The sequence below is a fragment of the Rattus rattus genome, chromosome 4 (assembly GCF_011064425.1).
Source record: "Rattus rattus isolate New Zealand chromosome 4, Rrattus_CSIRO_v1, whole genome shotgun sequence".
NCBI classification, from domain to species: domain Eukaryota; kingdom Metazoa; phylum Chordata; class Mammalia; order Rodentia; family Muridae; genus Rattus; species Rattus rattus.
In genome coordinates, this window is record NC_046157.1 from 101,404,891 (window position 1) to 101,423,365 (window position 18,475).

General features: G+C 38.0%; 1 protein-coding gene across 7 annotated transcripts in view; it reads right to left on the bottom strand.

Moving 5' to 3' along the window:
• Fam135a (family with sequence similarity 135 member A) overlaps nt 1-18,475 on the bottom strand; it is a 76,206-nt gene that overhangs the window by 39,215 nt on the left and 18,516 nt on the right. For all 7 annotated transcript variants that reach the window (XM_032900867.1, XM_032900865.1, XM_032900866.1 and 4 more), the window contains 6 exons: nt 15,300-15,379; nt 5,980-6,119; nt 5,818-5,888; nt 4,413-4,586; nt 2,989-3,115; nt 2,179-2,332 (listed from right to left, as the gene is read on the bottom strand). In XM_032900867.1, coding sequence (XP_032756758.1) covers nt 2,179-2,332; nt 2,989-3,115; nt 4,413-4,586; nt 5,818-5,888; nt 5,980-6,119; nt 15,300-15,379 — 746 coding nt within the window. The remainder of the gene's footprint in view (nt 1-2,178; nt 2,333-2,988; nt 3,116-4,412; nt 4,587-5,817; nt 5,889-5,979; nt 6,120-15,299; nt 15,380-18,475) is intronic.

The following is an 18,475-nucleotide window of genomic DNA, read 5'->3' on the forward strand; positions in this document are numbered from 1 at the left end:
TTTAAAATCCAATGAAACTGTCCCGCTGCTGCAACTTCACATCTTTGGCTCTGGACTGCTCTCACCCCGTTTCTGATCTTCAGGTACAACAGCGATTTCCTTCAATCTCCTTATCTGGAGAGTGCCATCTAGCTGGTGTTTATAGAAACAAAGTTTAAAACATGCCTTCAAATGTACACTCTCAAGCACAGAAAATGAAAAAAGGTCTCTCTTAATTCTAATACAGTATTTCACATGGACTCATTTTTTTCTTTGTGAAAATGCCATTATCACACAAAGTTTAATTTTTAATCTTATGCTGGTACTGAGGACACAACCAAGGGCTCACGCGTACCAGGCACGCACTCTAGGACTGAGTTATCGTCCAGCCTACCTTTACCTTTACATTTGAGGTCACTGCCTTTCACAAACCCTCCCTTATGGCACACAGTGCCCTGCAACAGCACTGTGGGGTCAGAATTTTGTGGTCTAGTTGATAATTCTAACCAAATTTATAATTTCCTTGCAAAAACTTTTTTAGTATCAAGTTACACATTTAGGATCTAACTTTGTTTTTCACTAGAGAGAAAAGATGAGCTAAGGTAGCTCTACTTTATAGAGATGCATGCATTCCTAGCAGAGAACTGTTTCTGTCTGAGGCAGCAGCTTCCTGTACAGTCTTCCTGAGGACACAGGTACTCTGAACACTTGAAACAGCCAGAACAAAAGGGTACTTCAGAGAACAAAGACCAAAGCCTCCTCCCTTTCCATACTCCACTTCATCTTCTTCCTAACTAAGGAAGCAGGCGAGCGTATTTCCCTCATGACTGTTATCCCTCAAGGTTCCAGAATCAGATCAACAGTTCACTTAGAGCTAGCTGTATTCTGTCTAGTGAAGACGGGTGAACAACTGACGTTCACCAAACCCAGCCTTCTAAGAAGCAGTACACTTGCCTAGCATTTTCTCATAACTGAACTGAAGTGAGGTTGCAAGGCTTTAAGATTTCTTGTAATGTTTTTCAAAAATTTCTTCCCTTATTTTTTATTTTCTGCACATGGATGTTTTGCCTGCATGAATGTATTCACCCCACAGGTGTGCATGGCCTGAATCGGCCAGAAGAGGTTGACAGACCTCTTGTGACTGGAGTTATAGTTGTGAAGCACAAGGTGGGTGTTGGGAATTGAATTTGGATCCTTAGGAGGAACAGCCAATGCTGCTAATCAGCTAGCCATCTCTCCAGCCCCTCCACAGTGTCTTACAACTTCAGGCACACAAAAACAAAACAAAACAAACAAAACTTCACTTTGTTTCAAATCCAAAAAATATTTAAGATAACAGTTACCATCTTAGAGAATGTATTGGTATTCTTAAATACTTTCCTTGAGGTACAAAGAAATACATGAAGAATGTATTTAAGTAAATGTAGTTAAGGAAATTTTCAAAAATTGTTAACATTTAAATAAATAATGATAAAACAACTCGTTCTGTCAAGAAAATTCAATGAAGTGTTTAAGAGCTAGTATCTGAAACCTGAAGTTTATAAACTGGCCGTGAAGCTGGTTGGTAGTGGCACAAACCTTTAATCCCAGCACTCAGGCGGGAGAGGCAGGTGGGTTTCAATGGGCTTGAGGCCAGCCTGGTCTACAGAGTGAGTATGAAAACAACCAGAGCTACAGAGAAACCCTGTCTCGAAAAAACAAATGAACAATTAGATAAATAGAAAATACACTGACCAGTAAACACCTGAGAAAAACTGAAGTAATTTTTGAAATGTTAAAATACTGAGCATTGCTCTCTTATTTCTTAAATTAATTTCAGAGGAGAGCCCGGGGTAATTACAGCCAACTATGTATAAAAGTGTCTAAGCGTCTGTACTGTGTAGGCTGCTGGTGTGTGCATTTCACTTATCTTCCAAACACTGCAGAAAATCATATTTGCTTTTTAGTATACTTTTAAATTAACATATGACTTGCTATTTTAAAAATCTACTAAGACTCACTTCAATCTTAGCACCAAGAAATTATTGACCCACATTCTAAGAAAAAGTTTCAAATTTCAAGAAGTGATTATCAAAGGTAGAACAAGTCAGAACTGAGAGAAAAGTGAAGCATCAACTGCAGGAGAGCTGCGGCAAAGCTGGTCACGAGCAAGAGCAGTGGAGAGAATGACTAGGAGAGGTCTGGCCGCTTTAAACATACCCAGGTCTAGTTTCTGACAAGAGGGAATCTCTTCTGTTACCGTAATGAAGTAGCTGTGCAATCCCTTGAAGGCTAGCAGCAAAGTAGCACAAAGTGTATAATGAAAATGATAGGCGTGCTGTAGGAAGGGCTCTGCAATGAGGAAGGTACAGCCCTAGAAAGGAGCACATTTGGAATACAAAATGTTAGTAAGCAAACACCAAAACATGATACATTCGAAACCTTGAAAAACTAAGGAGAAACGCAAAACCACAACCAACTTATTGCCATTTAGTTACTCTAAAAGATGTAAGAAATTCATCAGTTCCTTGCTGCTCCTGAAAATGATTTAAATGTATAAAATGTAATCACAGCAATTGCAGCCATCACGGGTTGCTATAAACACATTGATGAAGTTCTGGCTTTGTTAAGATGAGGCTCCTATTACAGCTGTCCTAGAGACATTGCTTTTGGGCCTTAGCGGTATCTCTCCCTTCCTGTGCTACTTACTCTGAGCACCATTCTTGGTGCGTGTTCCTAACAAGTTTGCTAAAGGAACATCAGGTGACTCAACAGGTTGATAAGGTCACTGGCTGTCAGAGAGCTCTGTTCACTAAATCTGGGAACATTTTGAAGTGAGAGGCTGATGTCTGTAATACATAATTGATTAGCTGATTGGTTATGATCTTACTTAACTAGATCTTTTAAGTTGCTGAACTCAAATAATTCATCAAAGTGATTACATTCACTCACAGATAAAATATTCAAAACATTTCTTTTAAAATATGGGAACTAAAATATGAGAAGTTTATACACATATTCAGTGCTTACATCTGGTGACAACTGTTTTGTGTAGTTAACACCAAAGACTACACTTTCCAGAGTAGGGATCGCTGAGTCTTTGCTCTGTGCTGGTGCACTTCTGTTTAACCACGTGGTCTTCACAGGGCGAGGGAAGCTGGGGAGAGGCAGCACACCGTTACTGTCTAACAGTCTACTGTCATGAGGATATTTACAAAAGAAAATACCACAAAATAAAAGCAAAGGTTTTACAACATTCTAAGTTCCATAGTATTCTTAAAGTTTCTTTTAATAATCTGAATTTATGACAAACAGTACAATGAACATTAAGGACTCTAGGGCTAGAGACTTGAGATCTCTAGTGTGGAGATCTTCAGTGTGGAGGACTGAACCAAGGACCTTACACATGCCTGGCAAGCACTGAGTCCACCAGGCAAGTGTGGCAGCAAATTCTGAGGGCAATTCTACAACTCACCTACTTAGCTGATAAGTCTCATTTTTATAAATAAATAAATAAATGAATAAATATAACTTATGCACCACCCTAACAACTGTTACAATCAAATTTGTGTTAGAAATTATAGACAACACAGAAATTAATTTTTATAGGTAAAGTTATTGATTTGAGAGTTCCAAATACTGCCTACATTACCAAGGATTTCTAGCTTATGAGGTACAGAGAATGATTGTACCTTATACTGATGAAACATAATTTTTCTCCCCACAGAAGCAGTCAGAAAAAAATAATTACCCAATGAATTTGTTATCTAAATTATTTCATATTGTTTAACAATTTATTTTCACTTATTTTACTTATGTACATGTACAGGAAGAGGCATGTGCAAAAGAGTACAGATATTCCCAAGGGGTCAATCTCCCTGGAGCTGGAGTTACAGGTGACTATGAGTCATCTGATGAAGGGTCTGAGAATAACACATGCGTCCTCTGAAAGGGTATTATGTACTCTTGTCCCCTGAGCCATCTTTCTACCTCAATATTCCACAATTCCAAATTATTACTACGGCATAAAATTAAAAAGCAGTAACTTTGGTATGAAATAGAGGATCTAGGAAAGAAACAAAGAAACAAAGCTAAGGATACATTCATATCCTCTTTCACAAAATAATTACAGTACACACATGCATACTCACACAAATTAAAAATTAAACCAAAGAGAGACTAAATAATGTTGCATGATTATTTCTGTATTACATTCTTTTACTTAATGAAGTAACTGAATTATAAAAATCACTCCTCAGTCCATATTTCTGTAATGAAAACATTATTGATAATAATGTTCCCATGTTCTTAAATTATGGTTTTTATTATATTAGCATAAAATGAAAAAATATATAATTATTTCACTACTTCAGTTTCTTTTGTCAGAGTATGTTTTCAGCATAAAACAGAAAGGTAATATATCAATTAAGTAATAGAATCTTAGCTGAATTCACCTTATTAGTGGTTGGTGTAGTGCAACCAATGATGCGTGGACTGTAACGGACACCACAGAAAGGTGGAAGTAATCAAACATGATGTTGGCATGGTGATGAAGTCCTCTATAGATGTTGTAGTGCAGTTTCAATGTCCGACTGCTTATTAGTTGTAAGGCATTCAGATCATCTGCCCTACAGAAAGCAACGTATTTTCATGTAATTATGGGATATTTAGCAAAGGCTAATATTTGTAAATCAGTTAAAAATATTCCTTAAAGGCTTCATTATTTCAGCTTACAATGAGAGGGATTTGCAAGCATCAGTGTGATGCAGCAGCAGTATGGGAACAGCCAAATTCAACTCGTTTCCTAACAGTATATACTATGGGCTGCTTTAACTAACATGCCTATGAAAACACGTTCTTTTCGATAGCCCAATGATTAATATCCATTTTAAATTTTATTCAATGGAGAATACTGTTTCTTACAAGGTCAAATAAGTTCCCCAAAGTATATCAAATTATTTTTACTGCACAAAATTTTCTTAAGTGCGGCTTAAACACCTTGAACATTTATTAAATGTTTAGTGAGTCCCTATCTCATAATCAAACCACTTCTTATTCAGTAATGATATTGTTATTACATAGTCTATCATTACATTTACACACTCACAAACCCTGAAAAAAGGTCATAAAAATTTTATCCAGATAACCTTAAAACCCATGCATATATCATGCCAGCTACAGCTGCCGAGTTACCTACTCCCTTCAGCTTGCTCTCCCTAAGGAGTTATTGACCTTGCTCTCCCTAAGGATTACCTGAACTTGCTCTCCCTAAGGAGTTACTGACTTGCTTTCAGACTGTAAAGAGGAGCAACAGGCACTACAGCTGGGCTGTCCTGCGTGCTGTCAGGAGGACACTTAAGCAGAGCCTTCAGTACTGTGACTGCTTGGTACTACATAGGAGAAAGTATTATCAATACCTGCTTAAAAGAAGAAAGGCTCTCAAAAATAACATCCTTGTTTCAAATGAATACAGGAGTGTGGGCAAGTTCAGGGTAACAATATCTCAGAAATTAACAACGTCCCCCTAAAGAAGCTATAACTCATGCCATGAAAAATTCATTCATGATCAATGGAAGACAAGTTGGTTAAGTATTTTATGGTAGTGTTACTTTGGCAACCATACAAATTTTCAGAGTCTAGGGAAACTATTTTATCGCTTTTCACTTAATCTGATCTCACTATCCAGCATGGGCATGGAAGAGTAGTCCCTACCTTCTCCATAGTCTTTCCCAGAACAACAGACACACACTTTAGACTAGGAAGGAAGATAAGAGGTTCCAAAGAGAAAATGGGATACACCTAAATAAAGTCAGGAGTTAGCTACAGATGTTCACATGTCCGAACAGCCGGCCTACTTACGAATAGTCTCCGTCTGTGAAATGTAGATCCAAAGATAACAAAAAACTTATTTCTTCAAGTGTTTCTTCAATCTAAAGAGAAATTTATAAGATACTTAATATTTGTAAATGATAAAAATAGGCACTGAAACTTCACAGTAAGTAGATATGAAGAGACATTTACCTTTCGTTCATCCAACAACATTTTAACTTTGAAGATCATGACATCATTTAAAACAACTTCTTCATTTTTATATAGGATCTGAAATGTTTTACTACAAACCAGAGCGTCATGGACTGAAGCTGGGAAGGCTAATGTCATGCCTAAAACAGATGAGAAATACAACTGAGAGGCGAAAGAGGAATACTACAAGACATCAAACACGAATTAAAGTACTATAATTTGATAACACCGCTTTATAGAAGTGTTAAACGTATTCCTAAAAACTTACTAATTTCTGAGAAAAGTATGTAAGTATACCATAATCACTATGAGAATTCCTGTATAGACTTTACTTGAAAGGCAAGTGAGGAAATATGAATAGGTATTTTAGGGTGAATTGATCTAACAGAGAAAAGGGTCAATTAGACTTCCATTGCTGAAGTACAGAGAAATGCAGCTGGCTCTTGGCCTTTGTTACTGGGACAGAAGACTCCAATCTGTATCCTCAGATTTTTTATGTTAGCTAAGGAGGACCCAGAATGGGGTTTCCGTGCCATGAATACCCATGTGACTAGAGAACTGACTTTCCCCACTGGGAATAAGGTTACTATCTAGGCAGGGGGAAAGACTGGGGATTTGAATTTATGTTGGGGATAATCCAATCTTGTGCTCACTTAGTAACCATCAATAAAACTCTAGACACAGAACTTTGGGTGAGCATCTCTAGTTTATAATACTGTAAATTCCTATCTAGATTGGTTGGACATGTGAGTGATGGCAACACACCCTGGTTTTATGGGAAACATAAACAGTGGAAGCTTATACATATAGCTTTACATGTTCAGTTCTACACATTTCTTATATTTTTTCTCATTAAAGTTATTTTAGTGAGTCTCAAAATTCTGGAATAGACACTTGGTCAAGTTGTTTCCATGAAAAAGTACTGATTTTGATAACTGAAAACTGACACACACACACACACACACACACACACACACACACACACACACACACACACACACACGGTCCACAAAACATTCCTTCCTTCTGAAGGCTTTACGATGCACTGCTCTCATTAATCAGTCTTTTATTATTAAACTTAAATAATAAGCCAACTGAGACTAACAGTTCTGAGACCGTTCTTCCACCACTGACTGTGGTGGAGGCGCTAGGGACAATGCTCATTTAGCCTTCTGGGCAGACTGGTGATGATAGTCTGGGTCACGTGAAGGGATGACCAAAGATAAAGCTATGGCGCACAGGAACAAGATTTCTGCAAGAGAAGTTATGTGGTATGCTGACAGGTTCCTCACCACCACAGGTTAGCACAGCAGTAATGTTTCATGAGAAACAGCCCTGGGCTGGCAAGATGGCTCAGTGGTCAAAGCCTTTGCTGCACAAGCCTGACAACTTGAGTTCCATCTTGGGGCCCAAGGTGGAAGAGAACTAACTCCTGCAAGTTGTCCTCTGACCCCCGCACATGTGCCGTGGCATGTGAGGGATTGCATGGACATACAAACTTGCAAATAACTTACTACTGAAAGTAGTTTTCACAATATATTTCCAACTTTTCTGTAAGTTTGAATATCTCAGAATATACAAAACTGAATAGTTCAAAAATTCCATTCTGAATATTTAAGACTAAGATGGGAGTAGAAATTTCCCTTAATACAATATAGATTCTGTGTAAAGCCCACAGACAATAATTAGAATGTGTTTCCTCAGGAAGCAAAGGCTTTTCCTATTGCTCTTCCCATGGATTCTGTTTCTTTCTCACACGGGCTCTTCCCTCCCACATGTTCCTTTGCACGTGAGTATTTGTTGGGACAGTGTGGTAAGGACCAGGATGTACAAGAGCTCAAGTTACACAGAGGTGTCTTTCTCAGTCGCTTTTTACCTTATGTTTAGGGATGGGGCCTCTGACTGGATCTAGGATTCAGCTAGACTGTTTGCCGAGAGCCCTGGGAATGCTCTGGTCTTTCTCCCTTGTGCTAAGATGCAGCAAGGGCTGGGCTGCCCATCTTTTATGTGGGTTCTAAGATCCACACTCAGGACTTCATGCTCAAATGGTGTGTACTTTTCCAAGTGAGGCCCTTCCTACACTTTGCCACCAGGACTGGGACATCCTTGTTTCTTAGATACCATCTCCCTTTAGAATCACCACTATCAAGAACGCTGAGTTTCCTGTCGTTAGACTATGTAATCATGCCCGCCATCTCATTCATTCTTGCGGATTCATCAAGCCTCTAATTTTCTTTTTAAAATTTAATCAATTTACTTTACATCCCAACCGCAGTTTCCCCTCCCCGTCCTTCCCAGTCCTTCCCCCAAGTTCCTAATTTCTTAAAGATTTTATTTCTTAATTCAGAATTATTCCTCCCAGAACTACCTTCTATATTACTGCTGATGAATAGCCAAGCAGGTAAGCCCCATACCCCCAACTTTCTGGGTATTTTTCCTGTGTACTCCTGCCCTGCAGCCCTCCTTAGCTCCTCCCTCCTGTGGTCATCTCCTAGACTTTTCACTCCTGACTGCAATCCCTCTGCTGCAGGGTAGGTTTAAACTGACTCCCTGTTACAGCCCCAGCCTTTGCCCAGCTTCCTTCCCCAGGCAGAACGGCCTAACAGCCTTGGGTACATTAGGACTGATACTGTGGCTCCAGTTCCTCTTCTGGCTTCTCCATTTTCTTCCAAATGCCCATTTTACATTCTGATTCATCACAATCACACTCTCTTATGTTCATACATACTAAGTGAATCCAGAAATAATAGCAGGAGCCAAGAATACCCATGTCTTTCAAGGCTAACATAAAAGGACTCAATGAGACTCTCAAAACACAAAAAGAAACCAACCATCAAACAGTCTATTACACACACACACACACACACACACACACACACACACACACACACACACACACACACCGTGTGAGTATTTACTAGTTTTGTTTGGTGTAATTGCTTGTATGTGCTCTCCGCCTAACCCACACAAGTGAGATGTGCCTGGGGAACAATATACAATTCTTCGGTCTGGCTATGCTGTACAGTCATGACCACTTATCTCAAGTAGGCCCTGAGCGCTGCCTGCCAATCACGTTGACTTCTGAACTGGCTTGTAACTCATTTTTCTAGGTGACACTGTCACAATGCATTGTCTCTCCTCAATCCTGGCCTTCTATGGTAACTCTGGTTCTTGTAATGATACAGTCACCATTGTCATTGTCACCTGCAAATTTCTGCAAAATTTCTACTACTGCATCTACCTATAGACGATCCTAGACAAAATCATTGTTTCTGTTCCCTTTTCTGGTGCACAGCTCAGTTCTTGGCATTTAGTATGTTTATTTAATTCATGTCCCCTCCTTCCTCTCTCCAGCCTATTTTGTTACTGCCAGAATTTTAGATGGTCCACTGAGTCTCACTTCTTGGTGTCCATACCCTTGTATAATTTCTTCCCACAAAGTAATCAGGATTAATGTTTGTGAATAAAGCAAAAGTAATGGTGTAATTTGTGTAAACACAGCGGAAGTAATTGACTTTAACTTGTGAGAGACGAGAGCCAGAGGCATGGGGCTAAATTCCTGACACACAGAAACTGATAATGTGGTGTTTAAAACTAAGTTGGGTGGCAAATTTTTACACAGCAAGAACTAATTCACATTCCATCTAGTCTCTGACCCATACAACTGCACATCAAGACCAATGAATTCTGCACTGTTAAATCCAATGGGAAACATTCAAATCTCAGCTACTTGTCAGCATCTGCCACAGTTACAATTTGTCTCAGTCCTGAACACTTCTTAATGTGCCTTTCTAGATAATACACTCTTGAGGTGTTCTTCTGAGAAAGTATTCCACTCACAGGTTAAGCGATTAAACCACTAGTTTGGTGGCTGCTCACAGAAGACACAAGACAAGAGAATTTATAATTCCCAGCAGAGACAGTGGCTGCACATCAGTTATCTCCCTTTCCTAAGTCCCTAGGAGTGATGGGAACACCAGCTAAGTGAAGGTCACACATACCGAGTGTTTGGCTGTCTCACCCTTTACCAGTAGTTATATGTAAACCTGTCTAATCTTGCATCAGCAGGAAACATACTCACGTTCAGCAAACTAGACAGTAAAAAATTTTACCCAATGCCTCAAATTAAGACTTTATAGCTCCCAAGGTTGTCCACAAGCATCTCTTTAAGTCTATAATAGGCTTTCCTAGTATCTGTGCTCAAAACATGTACAGAAACAAGAAGAAGCATGAAAAGGAATGTTCAACAATGCACAAAGTCAAATATTAAGATTCTTCACAATCCATGACATTAGGTCTCTGACTAATCCAATAAAATACATCTCCAGGAAACTGGAATGAGAGCTCATGGGCAAAGTGCTTACGATGTGAGCATCAAGACTCGATTCTGAATTCTTAGTTTCCACATAAAAAAAATCAGGCATGGCAGTAGTTAGCTCTTTGTGGGACAGAGACAGAAGGATACCCAGAACCTGTGGGTTAGCAAGGCAAGCTGAGTCAGGAAGTTTCTGGTTCAGGGAGTGATGCAGCTTTTTTTTTTTTTTTTTTGGGGGGGGGGTCTTTATTTGTTTGATTGTTTTAAAAATCGGATCGGAAGGGAGAGAAAATGAGGAAAGCATCCCCTGGCAACCTCTGCCCTACAAAATGCACACTACAGCTATAAATACTACCAAGAATTCCTTAGCAAGTAGTTTGTCAATTTCAAAGGAATCTCAAACAACTCTGTGAGTGTTGTTGTTAGAAAGGAAATGGATGAAACACAACCTTTCTCACCAGTAAAGAGAACATCAGTTAAAGTTTTTCATAAACTTTTATTAGGTTTTAAAGTTCCCTACAATTTGAGGTGGGAAGATTTTTATGACAAATGGACACTAACTTGTTATATATTTTTTTCTTTTCTAAAATTTGATTTTTAAATTAGCATTTTAATCCTACATATTTGTGGGTTATCGTGTAGTAGCGTGTAAACAGTGTAAGCAGTGGTCGAATCATCATTCATTCAGTCACCTCTACTCCTGTGTCATTCTTTTTACACTACTACACTGTCATTTGCAAAATGGCTTAGAAACAGGTCAAAGCATGCATATATTCAATCTACTGGTCTGAATCAGAAACAGCTTTTCAACTGCTACATGAAACTGGCTCCATGAGGTCAAGAGCCACATTTACTGTTTTTAGTCCATTAGTATTGGATTGAGTACTATATCTTATATATAATAGACGTTTCATATTTTTTTGAATAAATTACCCCTAACTTCTTAATTTCCTGACCTATTTTTGTTCAAATGACCATTTACATTTTGATGAGCAGCTATTCTCTAGCACGCTCATGACTGTACTTTTAGACACGTTTTCCCCATGTAGAAGCTTAGTACTTACGCTAATCTACATCTTAGTACTATCACTACCTACATTCTCACCTGTGGCTATACATGGAGCTTTGAGATCTCTTAATGTACTTTGTGAGCAAGTGATCATTCATTCAGCCTCCCCTTATTGTCTCTAGTACGGCAAAGTAAAGGACAGCGGCATAAGCGGGCGCCCTTGCTGTCTGAGTTCACAGCACAGTTCGGTAACAAATATGTAGACAAGTAAGTAACTGCACTGTTGCCTTGACAGAATGAAGCTGTTCAAATCAGAGTAAGCAACTGGAAGCTTGAAATGCCAAGGCAACTTAAAGGCTTCAGAATCCAGCGTTTACTGAAGGATAAAAATCTGATATTGAATTTTCTCCTCAAGGCTGTTGAGAGTATTCAGTTATCAGTAATAGTAAGTAATTAGAGACATGGTATGAACTGCCTCCAGTTACTTATTTCCTTAAACTCGCCTTATTTTGAAAGCACGGTTCTTTAATGTGTTTGATACTGGGTTGTTATAATGGAATTTTATTTCTGAGAAAAAAGTGAGTTTTCTCAGGGGGTCTCTGAGTCCTAGTACCTGCATTGTCACTCTGAGAGTGGCATCTGTGGCGTCTGAATCAGTGCTAAACCATAGCTATGTCTGCAAGTCTAACCTATCTACATACTTAATTAGATCAGCACTCAAATAACTAGACCTCCTTTAATTTTCTTCTAGAAACTTAAGTTTGTTTTTTTCTTTCGTACTGGACACTCATTTCAATTTAATAAATCTGTGTCCTCTTATGCAGTAACAAAAAAAATTGAATGCTGTTAACAGGTTTTCAACCTATAATTCCAAACATAAGAACATTTCTGTAAGTCCTATGGATCAGGAAGACGTTGGAAGGTAGAAGGGACAGAACATTTGAAAAAGGAAGTAAGAGTGTATTACAGAACTGCTCTTTTAGGTGTCTGTCTGTATTTAGACAAAATGCCTATCAGATGAGCTGGGGAGACTGCTCAGTAGTTAAAAAGCTCACTTTCTTACTGCCATGAAATGTGGCTTCTGCTCCAATTTTCCGGACATAAATTGCTCTCAAAGGTCCAGAAGGGTTGCGTGGCAGGCACACTATTCCTAACTACTAGATCCTAAGACCCCTGACAAGATCCATAATTTTGATTTACTGTCATTCAAGAGACCATTACTATTTTTGATTAGGGGCAGGAAAATATATATATATCACAGAATATAACAAAGTAGCAGCCATTGAGTCACACAAAGCCTACTAGAGGAGGAAAGAGAATCAAGAAGCACTGTTAAATCAACTGGTAATTTATTTCTCATTCTCCTCCTAGTACCCTGCTTACCATCAGAAAGTAAAAGTAGAAAAATGCTTTATAAAGTTTAGGTCAAGATTACTTATAGAAAAAGAAATTATAACTGTCATAATGCAATTTTCAACCAAACACATGGACCAGATACAATACACCGATATTTGCGTCTTTCTTCTAGATCACTCTAAATACATATGAGTTTGCTTTCAAAGAACAGCCATCCACTTATCATTGGCTCTATTGTCTGTTAACTCTGGCATCCATAACTTTTCTTAGAATTATTCTGTAATACTAAACATGACTACAATTTCTAGCCCTTCCAGGTAATTGTTTAGAACTTAAGAAAACAAAGGTAAAGTAATTATTTTGAATTACTAAATTTTTTTAATTGTAACTGAAGTTTTTATGTCTTAGATATATAATTTGCTCTTCCCCCATATGCCTAACATGAACAAAGAGCTATTCCCACTGCATACAGTAAGAATATGCAATAAACAGAACAGATCTGTTCTTTCTAGAACATTCCATTCTGGCCTTTTACAGTCATTTGCTAGGAATCCACAACTTACCCAGTTCTGTATATATTCTATCATTTCCTCAACTCTCTTTCTAGAATTCTTATCTCTTCCCTTACCCACAATTAGAATTTTCTGGATTAACTAAATGGTCTTACACCTAAACATCTAAAAAACAATATTTTTAAATTAATTCCAAATTAAAATGACCAAAATATAAAAATGTTAGCTTCAGCATAAATTCAGTCTTAAAACAAAACAAACCTCATGTCCTTGTGAGAAAAACATCAACTGTAGAAAATATTTACAATTTTCAGCTAGACAGTGGTGGTGCACATCTTTAATTCCCTGCACTCAGAAGGCAGAGACAGGTGGATCTCTGAGTTTGAGACCAGCCTAGTCTACAGAGCAAGTCCCAGAACAGCCTGGGTTACACAGAGAAACGCTGCCTCGAAAAACCAAAATCAAAATAATTTTTACATATAAATATTATATTGATATTTATATATTAATACAATGCAGAGTATATCATTATTACTTCTATCTATTAACATATTATACTGACCTTTTTAGATTACATTAGTTTTTGAGATTAGGAATACTGTATTTATACCAGTTTCATCCTATATACTCCCTCAAGTCCCTCTGAATTTCCTAATTTCTTCTTCAATTATTATTGTGATTGATACATCACACACACACACACACACACACACACACACACACACCAAAATCTGGCCTTAGATCTCTCCAAATTTCATTACTATAAAGTAACTACTTCTATTTAGGAAATTCAATACTAAAAAGCAGTTAACTGTTTGAATTTACATAAACAATATTGACATCTGCAAAAGTATTTCATAAACCGGTTTTTGCCATGGCAACCTTGAGAGATAACGAACAGCAAAACCATCCACCTGCTAGATTTAGGGAAATTCAGAGAGGAGTACCAAGTCTGTTTTGAAAATGCTGGTGCTTTACTACCTCTGTTGACATTGTGTTGTGAGCCTAGTGTTTAACAGCTGAACCATCTCTCCAGCCCTGTTTCTTCAGGGTGGACTTACAGAGGCTTTATTGGGACAGCAAGTATACATGTATACTAGGCAAGAAGAAAATTATTTTGTTTTCCTTTTTAAGCAACAAAAGATATTTAGTGTATGTGTGTGTGTGTGTGTGTGTGTGTGTGTGCGTGTGTGTGTGTTAATAGGTTCCTTGAATATTTTGATAGCATCAGAAAGATAAACTCCTATTAAGTACAATTCATCAAATGTAACATGAACAGCACATTAGCATCTACGGTGTGATTTAAAAAAGGATAACTCTGACAATTCTAATTTCCAGTACATTTTTTTAAATATCAAAAAATGGTCTGTTTGTGCTCAGCCTAACTTTGGGTTTCGTGTGTTATTATTTTTATAATGCTTTGAAAACTGTCCTACCAGGTTTATATGATTTTTAGAGTTTCTTACTAACCATCTCACTTCCTTCTATTTTTGGTTGTGAGCCTAGCCTTAACGGCTGAGCCATCTCTCCAGCCCCTCTCACTTCCCAACTAACGGAATAAACACTATACAAGTTCAGTATTTCTTATCCAGAATGCTTGGAATTAGAAGTGCTTAGGTTTTTAATCTTTTTGAGATGGTGGAGTATCCAGACATATACATACTACCTTTTAGCTTATACGTGGCTATAAGGATGTGCTGGGGTGAGACTCAAGACTAAAGGCACACTTTAACGTTTCTTACACATGGTAGGCAGAGGTAACTGCACACAGACTTTTACTGAACTCCTGCAGCTGGGCATGGTGACGCGCAGCTGGAACCCAGCATCCAAGAAGTTGAGTCACAGGATGCATAGTGTAAAGTCTCATCAGAGAACAGCCCAGAAATTTAAAGTCAAGGGTGTATTGACTTTTACTGCATAGCCCTTTAAGCCTCAACTTCTAGGACACATTGTTCATGTGTTTTTAAGAAACCAAATTAAGCCTGTTTTACTGATTTCTTAAAAGGGAAATTATTGCAATCCTACTTGTTAACGCATGCTAATAATGAAAAGAAAGTATTTATAAAATGCAATCACTGAACAATATGCTATTTCAAATTCTTATTTTTAACTTGAAAATGTTTCTTACCTGTTGCGTGTAACAAACTGGCTTCTACTCTGTGGGGAATTCTAGGTGGTATTTTCATTGATGCACGTATTTGGTAAAAACTAAAAACACAATAAATATGTTACTTTAAAACACATGTTCCCACCTTTACATTTTGTATCTATTAAAATAAAATTCTGGCCCCAACTCTACCAGTTTCTATAGTTCTAACCAATGTTCCTGTAACATTTCCCATATCCACCTATGAAATACTTAATAAGCACAGCAGAAACCAAAAGAAGTTTGGCACTTGTAGAGATGAACAATAGAAACAGAACTTTAGAGCAGTGACTGTGATACTAACTATGGAATTAGAAAGTCATCTAAGAGCCTCATAATCTAATCTTTTTTTCTTTAAAAGATAACGAAATTGGGCTAGCAAACTTGCTGCAACTCCTAATTTCAAAACTTAAGTTCAATTCTTACAACTTCATGGAAGGACAGAACTGACTCACTCATTCATATGGGAGACACACACACACACACACACACACACACACACACACACACACACACGTAAAAAAAAAAAGTCAAAGAAAGTAAAATGTTCCTGATTGTGAGTTTGAGAAAGACATCAGATTAATTTAAAATAGTTTTTTAGTTTGTGGAAATCAGGAAGCTGGGGCAGAAAGGGCTTTGTAAGGCCCCGTCTCAGGAAAACAAACAATAAAAGCCTTCATATGGAGAGCTAGGAGGTACTATGTGTAGGTCGTGTGTACATGCCTGGGGAGAAACGGAAGGAATAGTCTGACCCAGCTGTGAGCTGAAAGCATCGATGACTTACAGAAGAAGGAGCTAGCCAGGATGAACAGGGAGGCTCTCATGGCGTTCCACCTATCGCTAACAGTTATTGGCAACTGACACTTGCGGGAGAGGAAGATTATCAGTTTCCACTGGGGTGAAATCTCTGACAGGCTGCCAATGTATTAATGATACAGAAGGAAATATACAGTTTGGCCTTAGGAATACACTATGAGCACTGAGTGGACGCAGTAGATAAAAAAAAAAAAAGCAGATGAAGTTGAGAGAAAGAGTGGTAGTGGGAGAGGTAGAGGAGGAGTTAGAGAGGGAGGGGGTGAACTGATCAAGGCACACTGGTCACATGCAAGATATAAATCAATTTTAAAACTAACCAATTAAAATATGTATTTGGGGGTTGGGGATTTAGCCCAGGGGTAGAGCGCTTGCCTAGAAAGGCAAGGCCCTGGGTTCGGTCCCCAGCTCCTAAAAAAAAAAAAAAAAAGGAAAAAAAAAAAAAAAAAGTAAAATATGTATTTGGTTCATTGTTCAAGAATTCAATTGTTTTCAAGGTAGGAACTACTTTATACATTTTTACTTTTTTGTTTTAAGACATTTTATCAGTCACTGTAATCATTTTTAAATTAGATAAAAGCTATAAAATAAAAAGTGTCTATTAACCCAAGATTTCCCCAAAGTGAGGCAAACATTACAACACACCTGCAGTCCCAGCACTCAGAATGCAGGGGCAGAGGAAGATGCAGAGAGAGGCAGGTAGATTTCTGTGAGTTTGAGGCCAGCTTGATCTACCTAGTGAGTGTCATGACAGTCAAGGATGTGTAATGAAACCTGTCCCTTTCACCCCTCATGTATAAAAAAAAACAAAACAAAAAAAAAAAAAAAAAAAAAAAAAGGGGGGATACCAAAGGGATCATGCTCTCTTCACCAGAGAAAACAAAAGCTTGGTTCACTTAAGAATGTCCTTCTTAAGCAACAGAATCATTATTGGTTTTTAAGTAGTATTTTAGATTTATTTACTTATGTATGTAAATGACTACAGATGGTCACATCACAGAGGCAGAATTAATCATAGAAAATGGAAGTGTAAAGCGACTTAAATCGACATAGGAAACTCCATAGAGATAGAGCAGTAGGATTAGTAAGATTATAACGTCTGCTGGCAAGCAAAGAGAGTTGAGAACTAAAACCAAATCTGCCACCGAAGAAAACCTGACTATAACACAAAGGGACCAGGACACGAGACAGCATCCTGAAAGTAACTGAACAGGAAGAACAACAAAACCTATGCCCTACACAGGCTGCACTGCAGAGCAACCAAATAGCTAATGAAGTAATGGTTTGCCAATTAGAGAAGTGCCACCGCTCTGAACCTCATAGTAAAATAATCACCCTGGGCAAAGACCTTCATAGGACACTACTGATTAGGTTATAGAAAGCTTTATAAAGGTCTACCAGATTGATAACACTTGAAATCAATCTTGTCACAAAAAGAAATAGCCAAACACTTTATGTTCTGTAATGTATTCAAAAGGACACAGTATTCATTCTTCTAAAACCTCTACTGGAATGTAAACCTTTATATTACATCACTGATCACAGCCTTAAAAAAAAAATCAGATATATACTCAAATGTAACTTTCAAATGTTAATTTTTGAATAGAATAAAAAACTAAATCTAGTGGTCAAAAGAATGTTGTATTTCTATGATAGTTTTCTCAAACTCTCTAAACAGAATTGTATAACATAAAAGTATTTAAAATAAGGAGCAGGAGGTAGTGATGATTCAGGGGTTTAAGCTGGCTTGCTACTAAGTCTGATAGCCTGAGCTGGACAGCTGGAGACCACAGCTGGAAAGGGAGAACTGACCCCTGCAGGCTGTCCTCGGATCTCCGTGTGCAGGCTCTAGCACGTGTCCCACAGGTAGGCAGACACACACACCACACCATAAACATACCACTAAATAAAACACCACTAAATAAAGTATATGTGGCACTTAAAAATGTTAGTGTGTGTGTGTGTGTGTGTGTGTGTGTGTGTGTGTGTGTGTGTGTAGGTGTGTTCATGCTCCTGTACGCCTCTGGCCAATTCTAAGTGCTAAGAGGTCTCTTTGAATGGCTTCTTTCTCACTTTGGATCCTTGCCTACTCTGTGACAACACGTAGGATGAAAATCTGTAAAAGAAAGTTGTGTCTGCCAAGTTGAGGCCATTCCACATCAGCTAGTACTCAGCCAAACTGTCAGCTGACTGGATTGATGACTGAACCCAGCAAAGATTAACAGAACTATTTAGCTAATATAGCCTTAGGAGCAGAAATACATGTTTGACCCAATACTATTGTAAGCTCTGTGCTTTTTATTAGCTGTTTATAGATATATTACCATAGCAATAAATAAGAAATA